This window comes from Crocodylus porosus, unplaced genomic scaffold, assembly GCF_001723895.1.
Source record: "Crocodylus porosus isolate Cpor-Errol unplaced genomic scaffold, CroPor_comp1, whole genome shotgun sequence".
Classification (NCBI taxonomy): Eukaryota; Metazoa; Chordata; order Crocodylia; family Crocodylidae; genus Crocodylus; species Crocodylus porosus.
In genome coordinates, this window is record NW_017728906.1 from 185,486,325 (window position 1) to 185,496,573 (window position 10,249).

The 10,249-nt window shown below is 40.4% G+C and overlaps 1 protein-coding gene and 1 long non-coding RNA gene across 3 annotated transcripts in view; both read left to right on the plus strand.

The window, feature by feature from the left end:
* TAF1D (TATA-box binding protein associated factor, RNA polymerase I subunit D) overlaps window positions 1–6,400 on the plus strand; it is a 24,536-nt gene extending 18,136 nt beyond the window's left edge. Inside the window, 8 exon segments of the mRNA XM_019530336.1 lie at window positions 1,160–1,625; window positions 2,960–3,135; window positions 3,298–3,349; window positions 3,838–3,878; window positions 3,880–4,169; window positions 5,559–5,621; window positions 5,868–5,921; window positions 6,379–6,400. Coding sequence (XP_019385881.1) covers window positions 1,160–1,625; window positions 2,960–3,135; window positions 3,298–3,349; window positions 3,838–3,878; window positions 3,880–3,919 — 775 coding nt within the window. The 3' untranslated portion in view covers window positions 3,920–4,169; window positions 5,559–5,621; window positions 5,868–5,921; window positions 6,379–6,400.
* A 130-nt stretch (window positions 6,401–6,530) lies between these two features.
* LOC109306774 overlaps window positions 6,531–10,249 on the plus strand; it is an 8,130-nt gene continuing 4,411 nt past the window's right edge. Inside the window, exons 1-5 of one of the 2 annotated variants that reach the window (XR_002100101.1) lie at window positions 6,531–6,596; window positions 6,920–6,992; window positions 8,258–8,357; window positions 9,548–9,624; window positions 10,078–10,135. This is a non-coding gene — a long non-coding RNA (uncharacterized LOC109306774). The remainder of the gene's footprint in view (window positions 6,597–6,919; window positions 6,993–8,257; window positions 8,358–9,547; window positions 9,625–10,077; window positions 10,136–10,249) is intronic. The other variant, XR_002100102.1, reaches the window with a different exon arrangement.

Genomic DNA, 10,249 nt, shown 5'->3' on the forward strand with positions numbered 1-10,249 from the left:
GCATCCCGATGCTTAAAATTGTCAGTGGCAGTGCTTGAATGAAAGCTCATCAAATGAGCTTTAGTTCAGGTGCTACTGCCACCATCTTTAACTGTGGGGAGACACTGTTAAGTGGAGCAGAGTGGGCTGAGGGCAGATGCGTGTTGCTTGCTGTGGTCTTGGGATGCTCTGCCCTGCTGCCTTTGCTTCAGAAGCCCCTGTAGACCTGGAAGGGCTGGGGGTGCGGAGCTGGCACAGGGCTCCCAAGGGAACGGCAGCAGAGCAGAGAGTCCTGAGCCTACAGTGAGGAGCTCACATCTGCCCTATGCACAAACCTGGGGGGCATAACCCCTAGGGGGTACAAACAGTTGTGGGGAGCAGACCCCCCAGTGCTCCCTTTACAAGCTGCCCATCACTCCATCCTGCTCCCAGCCTCAGGTCTTGTGCACTACCTTAGCTGCACAGCACCCTGAGCCCCTGCCCCACTGAAATCCCTCACTGGGGGGGGGGAGGCCCTCAGTCTGCACCCCCCCATGTCCTTTCTCTCCCCCATGCTCCTTCCCCTACATAGTTACCTGCAGGGAGCTGCTCTCCATGGTGTCTAGTTGTATTCCTGGCCATGTGCATGTATGTGCCCACATGCATGCATCTGGGCCCCCTGTTTCCTGTTCTCTCCAGCCTCAACCAAGCAGGACCCCTTGCAAGGGGAAACCTCCAGTTTCCCAAGGAAGCTGGGGCATCTAGGGACCCCAGTCCCCTGGGGGAGAGGAATCCAGGTATCCAGGGCCTTGGACAGTGGATATTTTTATGCCTTTCTCAAGTGTGAAGGCTGAATATATACTTGTGGGTAATTCTCTGATGTCCAATACATCTGTTTTTCGAATAGAACTCAAATTCTTCCATGAGTAGCAAAGTGGGTACAGGCAACTTGTATGCACTTACTTAGTGAAATGAAAGAATAGGTTACCCTAACACAGAAATGGATGCATTAAAGTACTGAAGTGTGGCATCTAAATATCTGAATGGGATTTTGAAGAGTTGAGCATGTATGCTCATTCAAAGCAGGTAGCAGAGTGAAGATCCTATTGTTTTATGTCAGGGAAAATTCAGAATGCATGTTGTTGAGAAATACACACATACTTGCCTTAAAATAATCAACTATTTTATTTGCTGTTCACAGTAGCCCTTGTTTTAGTGGCAGCTTATACCAACCTGAGTATAACACTGCATCAAGGCGAAAAGTAAGAACTCGAAGGTCAGCAAAGAACATATCTCACCCTTCTGCAAATAGGCAAGATAGTGCCAGACAGGATTCCTTGACAGCCACCTCACATGGAGATCTGGGGTGTGGAAAGGAGTCAGAGTCCTCTGGATTGCCAAAATCTTCACTCAATTTGAAAGCTATTTTTGCCTGTCACTTTCGAGGGAAGAAGCTCAAGAGAGAGGCAAACCGAAGATTTAAGGAGAGAAAACAAAGGACAAAGAAGAAGTATGAAAGCACAAGAAGATGTCAAAGGAGACCACTGCAAACTATGTCACGAGAAGAGAGGAAAGAGAGACTTCTAGGCAGAGGATTTCAGTTTCCTTTTGTTGAAAAACACTATGGGAGGAAACACATCCCTTTGAAAATGGTGTTTGAGTATGAGGTGAGTTGAAGTGAGCAGCTTCCGGAGGAAAAACATTTTAATCTTTAATGGTATGCTGTTGCTATAGATAAGGGTCTACTGAAATTGTAAGTGTGATTTTTTTTTTTTCCATGGAAACTGATTTTGGGCAGGCTCTGTGAAAAGGGGCAGGTCTGTGCTTTTGGCAGGCTTGTTTCAAAAATAAACTTGCTGGCAAAGAGATGCATGGGAAGCCCTACAGTCTTGGAGCATGGGAGGGAAGGTGGAAAGGAGGGCATGATGGGGCTGTCTACAGGTGTGGGGTTATGCAAATAACAGGATTGGGGGGCAGGTACTGGGGGGAATGGAAATGCTGGAATGAGGCAGGGAGGCAAGGTGGGGTTATGCAAATGAAGGATTAGCCCCATTGAAGGGAGTCTTGTACAAAATCCCAATGGAGTGGGGTGGGGCTGCCTCCACCCTGCCCCACAGCTCCATTCCATTCCCTGTCACTTTGCATAACCCTGCTTCTGATCTTTCATTTGCATAATCCCCCCCATCCAATCCCACCTCCCTGCCTCATTCCATCATTTGCATAACCACACCCATGTTCCAGCCCCCCTCCACTCTGGGACTTGCTCTGCCTGCATCCCTTCCTCCCTCACTTCATTATGTGCATAACTGTCCCCTGTAGAGATGGCTCTGCCCCCCTATGTTCTAAGATTGTGCTTTTCTCCTTGCCATTACACTTTTTGTAGTGAGCCCCACTTAGGGATGGCTGGAAACTGCAGCTTAATTACCCCGATTAAGTCTGGGGCAGCCATTGAGCAACGGTAAATAACATGTAGATTAATGGCTTCTTCAGGCTTAGTAATTAAGTCATGGCTTCAGGCTGTGTGGCGAACCTGCTGGGAGGGGTGGGACTGCTGGGGCCCCTTGACTAATCAGAGGCATGAGGGGGCCCCCGGCGTGCTCAGCCTGTGAATGTGATGGGTGGGTGGGTGGCTGGCTGTGTGATCTGCCCATGGAATAGTTTGGTAGACTCCCTAGTTCAGGGCAGGCAAAATACAGCTTGTGGGGCCTCTAAAATATTAGCTGAAATAAGTGTCTGACCCTGCCCTAGCTGTGGGGGTGGCAAGGTATGGTAAATTAACAGAGCCTTTTGGTAGTGTTGGAGATGAGATTTATCATTGTGTGTGGCCTGCTTACATAATTTCATGTACTGAAATTAATTGAAATTTCATGTGTTGAAATGAATTATCTAGTGCAGGCGTTCAACATATTTGTATTGGGATTATGTAAGGTATTGGGTGGGGGGGCAGAAATTTAATATTTCTTGATTTGTTACATTTATGAAGACTTTTTTTTTTTCTTAGCATGCAGCTTTAAAAGGATATTTCCAATACATTGAGATGCTTAAATATGAAGATCATTTTAAAAAGGGTTTAAAAAACCTTAATGCTAGTGAGGATTTGGAAAGCAAATGCATGGTGATGCGGAGACACAAATATTTAGATGATGAAGGACCCATATCTCCTATTCAGGACACAAAGTAAGTTCACTTCTTAATATTTAGAGATTTAAAAATGTTTCGTTTGCTTAACTAGAATTGAAATCTTTTGTATGGTTTATGTCAGCATAGATAGCATCTGAATGCTTTTGAAATTTATTGTTACACTTAACCCTACCCTAAGAGTGGACTATTGTCTTTCAGTGAAGACAACTTGGATTCTGATCATCAGGAAGAATGTGATGCTAAAATAGTGGTGAGTGAACATTCTTTACTAACATTGTAATGTTAGTAAACATTATTTACTAGCAAGTCCTGAAAATTTCATTTCTCCTGTTCTTCTGTAATAAAAAGCTGAACTAACAGTATCCAAAGACCAGTTTGTTCTGACTTAAGTCATTGTTGGCTCTAGTAAATGTCAGCTGTGACACTGCTTCTTGCTTTGAGAATTTAGGGCTCTGTGTTGGGGGGGACAGTACACTAGTGTTCATGCTTTTGGCCCTGTGGAGCTCTCCATGGGTCCACAGGGGGCCCTGTGAGCCAAGTAATGTGATTCTGGGAGGTGGATCTGGCTTATGAGTTGGGGGTTGAGTGCTCTGGGATATTGAGTTAGAGATCATAGTTATGATTTGAGAGATTTTGAGCAGCTCAAAATCATTAGCCAAATCTCACTTCAAGTCTTGCCTTTTATTGACTCTAATTTGAGCACAGATCTTATTTTTATTCTTATTTTTATTGACATAGGATAACAGCTGTTTCATACTAAGCAGCAAGCTTCCAATCAAGAAAACAAAAAACAAAGCAAAAGTCAGGCATGCAAAACTGACTAGAGTTGGTGATGGAAATGAAGAGGGGGAATATGCTGCTGATGGGACTGGGCCTCAATAGCATGCATGCCAGAGATGAAAAAGCTAACTTCCAGAATAGAAATACAATGGCAACTCTCAGATACCCCTCCTCGGCACCAGAGTTTTCATGTAAAAACATGCTCGGCATTTATCCAAAGAAGCATCTTCAGTAAATACAAGTGATGAATAGAAGGAACCTTCTTTGTAAGGTTTCATTTTTGTCTTTGGGTGAGTGCTTGGTTTGATTTGATCAGTGTCTAGAGGTAAAATTTAAAAATGTTGCAATAAAAATGCAGGAATAGAGGCACTGCTCTTACCAATCTTTGAGACTTATTTGCTTTTAATACTGTCCTGCAAAAAAACTCACTATGCTTGGTTCAAAAGTTAACTGCTTTTCTGTCATTGAGACCTAATAATACATTTGAACGTTGTAATGTAAAGTTAGATGCATCTTAAGTATTAAAAGCACTATTCTTTTGTTTTGTCTTTTGATCTGGACAAAAACTGAGAACTAAGTGCTAATAGTAAAATCACTCTTTTGCAACCCACAGTTCATTGTGATATGAGCTGTGTTACTAGTAAGAGGGGACAATTGAATGTCTACAATGATGATGCTAGGAATACTGAATGATTTGTAATTAGAGACTTTTTCCAAAAAAGAAAGTGAAGGCGTACAACTATAGAATTGTAGAATTTGAAAGCTGGTCCCAAAATGCTTCGTTAGAATATAACACAATTTTTTTTTCAGTTGGATTCCTATTTCAGGAATGCTGGTGCGTTTAGCAAATGCTTCAAGAATGAGAATTTCATATCTTTAAATTGTAACAGTGAGTGTTGCAGTGAACAATTGGTGTGCATGGAAGACAATAAAATTCAAGTACTACCCAGAGGCCTTAATTGGACACACGCACATGGCTCAGTATCAAACAACTTATTCCCTGCCTCGATCTTGCAATTAAATGGAGGCAAAATTGGGTGGTTATACATGTGCTGGTGGTGGGGAGGATTAGGTGGGGGGGGTGGCAATTTTAATTAGAGCAGTTTTCAGGACCCACTCTTACTAAAAGGCCCATAGTGTATTAGGTATCCTACTTTTTTCAAAATGGCAGTGTGGGAATTTAAAACTTATTCAGTATGCTTTAAAGTGCCCTGCCACCATTTCAAAATGTGAGATGCTGGATACAAGATGCTGTAGCCAGTATAGAAAGAAGCATCTGATTGCAATAAGTGGAATTACTATAAAGCCACCTGCTTAACTCAGCTGTATACTTTGAAAAATGTTTTAATTTGCTGTATAATGGAATAGATTCAATGCTTATTGTGTTATCTATAACTTTCTGCTGTCTAATGCTTTTCAGATCAGGAGAAAGGAGCGTTTATTATTAGTTAAGCTTTGTAACTTAACATACCCTTTTGTGACTTGAGCTGGTGCTGTTGGATGATTTGTAATCAGGTGTGGTTTGAATTATGTGAAAAGTGATACATTTTAAGGACCTTGTCTTGGTAATATTATAGGAAATGTGACTTGGTTTTACCCCCTTGACTTATTTGCTAGTTCCATGGAATAGAAGGTTTTTGTTAAATGGGTCCAAGATAACTGTTTCACTTTATTTCTAGGTATTCATAAGGAGGAAAATCTTTTCAACTTCCCATTAGAACTAGGAATACAGCTGTTTCTGGGTAAGTCATGGCAGGTGGAATAGTACGATCTCCCACCTACTTACTAAACATTACAGTTCAATGATGAATTTCACTGTTCAACTGCTGGGTGATTGAAAATGAACTAAACTCATAATTCTGAAATGAACTGAGCCAGCATAGCATAAAAAGTAGCTTCTTGTAAAGTAAACTTCCCTTTTGCTAGTGCTGAGAAATGGGACTCTAACTTGATCTAATATTTCCATGCCTACTTTTTTTTTTTTTTAGTTCAACTGTGTTGCTTTTGAAAAGTGAATGTGGAAGTTGCTTTTGGTATAAGAGGTACGTTCCTGCTTTCTCCTGATTTTTTTTTCCTTTGGAATTCTGCGTGGTTCTTCAGGAAAATAAAATGTTTTGCTGAGTTGCCTGACCTTGGCAGCAGTACTTTCTGTATACCTTGGAGGGAGGATTTTGACTAATGGAAGCAGATAAGTTCTGTTACTTTTTGTGTCCTTGTGTGACAAGGTATTAGCAGGATTAACAGACCAGTTGGAATGAGACATGGCTGTGCTGGGAACTCAAGCATCTGCAGCCCACTTTCAGGTTTTGTTTGTTGTCATAGCACTAATTCTGAATAAACCCTTGTTTAGCAACCCACAACTGTTTAATAAATGAGTTGAGTTGCTTCTAAAAAGGGACTGTCCTTGGGCTTTTTGATAATGGCACTTGTCTGAACAACACTTGGATGATTTATATTCCGTGTTTGCAGTTACTTGAAATTTAACTGATTCTGGCTCAGGTCTTCCTGATGCACCTTCTGAGAAGAGAGACTTGCTGATACACTGGATGCAGCAAGTCCAGTCATTTTTGGACTGACTCTGCTTGTCTTTGTTCCTGGACCTTTTTCTTTCTCAAAGCCAGCCTGCTTCCTTCTTAGTATCCAGGTTGCTGAACTTGTTGTTCTTGCTGTTTCAAAGGCATTGATGGACAATGCATTCTGAGCTACTAGTGAAAAGGGTGAGCTGCAATGCAAGCTTTAGCACTAAAATATACTGTATTTTTCTTACAGAAGATAAATTGTAAAACCTTGCACTGCATGGTATCTGCATCCAGCAGTAGTCTCCTGATGGACTGTTCAAAAAGCAGTGCTACAGTAATTCAGCATCTGGCATCGTTGGTTTTCATGCTCTTGTGCTTGTTAAACCTGGTATTTCTGTTGATACAAATGGACTTTTTTAAAGCTTAATTCCTTACTAGGGAGCTTGTTAAATGCTGTCGATTTATTGTATGCTATCAAACTCTGCAACAATTTTTTTTTTTTTTTTTTTCCTTTTTGAAAGGTAATTTCCTTTGGCACTTCAAGCAGACTGTAAATGCGACTTAAAATCCACCTGATGAGAAGATCTGCATAGGGTATGTACAGAAGAAACCTATGGTTTGGAGTCAGGGGGGGAACTTAAAATTAATTGTTGTCAAATTGGCCCTCTACTAATCCATTCCCATGTTTTAAGCCCCATATTTAACTTGAATGCTACTGTTGGTGTAAAGTAGAGTGAGTTATAAATGTCTAGATATAGGACCAAACCTGATTTGAGAAAACAAAGTATGTTGCATTGATTTGATACCAACTTATAGGCATGATGAATAGAACCATGATATCTATCAATTGATACCAACAAGCTTTTTTTATGAGCTGTTGCATCTTCATGCAGCTGTTATGGTCCAAGTGTAGCAGAACCATTGCAACTTGAACTATGTTTCATTCATGCTTACAGTTTCAACAATTCTGTTAACTTTAATTATTACAGGAGTACACAGATGAAGCAGTTGTACTGTAACACTTTAAGTGTCTGAGTGACAGCTCACCATCTCCTTTTAAAGGGGTTTGTCCCAAGTCTGTAGTATGAAGAGACTTGCACAATAAATGGATAAAAATAAAATGCCTATGCCTCGTTTAAAAAATTAAAACAGGCACAACTTCTTAGGTGTCTGAATTAAGCAACGTGGCTAAAGAAATAACAGGTTATGCTTCCATCATTGTAAAATTAATTACAGTGGTGACAATGAGACCTGTGACAAGCCTGTGCTGAAATTAATTGGATATTTGTCCAGGTAGGGTAAATTCACAGGAGTGCAAGATGCAACCATTTTGTAAAGATTATAATCACATCAATGTATTTTGATGCTTCTACTTGATTCCTAGGAAGCAAAATAAGCAAGCACCATCTGGTAGTTAAGTTTGTCATAGTTTTCTGCTTCCTGTGGGAAATCCAATTGGGTGCCAATAAGTTGTTGAGATAAATGTGCTGCTGCGTGTCTTTCTGAATTGTGGGGTAGGCTTCTGAAAACCATTGACTTATTAGAAATTGGACTTTGGCATATTTTTTTATCCTGTGTGAGTGTGGTCTCAGATGAAGTTTTTATTTCTGGGCATGTCTTGGGTTTAAACAATTTTTTTGTTAGCAAGGGCATTCCATACCTACGCTAAATCAGCAGTTGGAGATATAATAAATGGTGAATAACTGTAAATCACTTCCTGTTGAGGACACGTTGGTATAAAACCACTTGAATTCATCTTTTTCCTAAAATGCTTTGGGGGGGGGGGAACCTAGAGACCACATTAACTGATATATTCTCAAAGCATAGCATTATATTCTTTAACTTTTGTCATCATCTAGGGAGTCCAAATGACTACACAGCACTTGAAGAAAGGAATCTGTGACCTTGTGCCTTGGTAAAGAATTCTGTTGTGCATAGATTTTGTAGCGTCTTTCAAAGGTGTTGCACTGCCTGGCAAAAGGATTCTGAATGCCTTCCTAACTGACAATTTACTCTACCACTATGCCATATTGATGTATCAAACTAAAATCTCTGCAAGGGTTTATTACATCCCTCTGCCTTCCATAAACTAGCTTATGCACAGGATATTGCAGTGACTTTGTTTGAGGAACCATTACCTCTAACAAAGTTAGTTCTATTTAAATTATCAATTTTGGTGGTGCATATAGAGCTTTCTGCCTATATTGGTTCGGAGTGGCTAGAGGTAGTGTTTCATAAACATGGCAAAAGCTTCCTCTGTTCCAGAATAGATGCGAGTATTGTTATGATGATTGGCAAAATGTTCAACTGCTCTGATAAGAGTGAGTGAAAACAGCCTTTCTGAACACACAAGTTGTAGAGCCCAGCTATTTGTTTGTCTGCACTAAGTAAGCAGAGGAGAGTGATCTTACTATTGAATGATTTACATAGTCACTTAGTATTAGCTTAACCAAAGGGAAAATATGCCAGACTCAGAAGTGGGCCTGGAAGGGGCCTCATGAAGTCACTTCTACAACCCCCTGTTCACAGCCAGACCATCCTCTTCTAAACCAATCTAGATTTTTTTAAAATTCTTTTATTTATTTTTTGTCCAACCTGAGACTCCCTGGGCTTAAAAGCTTGTCAGTTGTGCCCTTAAGAAAAGGACTTGTGGATAGCAGACCTCACCTTTTGACAACATAAGAAAAAAACTCCCTCATCTCCAGGGAATGGAAACTTGAAAACATCATAAACAAGTCTTTCCATCTGTCCATTACTTAAGTGTATAGAGTTTGTCATGATTAATTCCTTCCTTAGTCTGAAATCTGCCATATTCACAAAGCCCTTAACATCAAATAGGTTATTCAGCTTCAGGTCCCAGTAAATTTTTTTCATACAAGACATGGAGACCCAGGACTATGAAGAGTGTATAGAGCTGTCATATATTCTGGACAGGCATTGTATTCAGTGAAATGACTAACTGTTGCTATTCTGTACAAAAATGGCTTTATATTTAACTGGATCCTAGCACCTTTCCTAGCTAAGGAGGGAATGCTTCCATTACTGGTTGTGCATGATGACTTTCATACATCAAATTCATACATCAGGAAATGTTTGCTGCTTTTGCATGCAGTTTTTTGCATGGCTACAAATTGTTAATATGTTTTCAGATGGAGCATATTCCTAGAAAACAAGGACACTGAATTACAAAGAAGTTATCAGAAATGAGAAGTTGCCTCTTACAGAGGTATGAACCCCCCCCCCCATGCTTTCCTCTCTAAAACATAGTGCATTGGCTTTTGCTTTTAGTACTGCTAAAATGCTGTTACTTTAGCTTCACCAAATGGTGAGGTTATGGTAGCTTAAATAGTGTGTAAACAACTGTACTGTCTACTGACAGTAAGTTTCTGTTCAGATCAGTTTACTTAAATGGCAAAGTTGTACAGATTCACTCTGAATGGAGAAATCTCACCTGTATTTCTGACTAGTGTAGTGTACTAACGTTGAGGCCTATCCCGATGGGACCTCTTTTGTAGGTTCAGGTCGTTGGAAATGCCTCGTAGAGCAAACTTGTAGTTTCGCTTTACCCATTCAACTATTTGTTAGTTCTATGGGATAAAACTGCAAGACAAACTTAAAATGTTGTGCCAAGCATTGCTAACTCTAGGCATGGATAGTAACATGTTCTTTCTCCATGTAGGCACTGACTGCAGCATTTGATGGTGATGGAAAGTTTCTCAGTAATATAAAGTTGCTAGGTAAGATTAATAGAGATTGCTTTCTTTTTCCACTTCTAATTGATGTGTTTAATTCATGCTGGTCACCCCACAGTTTTTAACTTGTGGTGTTTGTACAGTTGCTTAACATGCTCT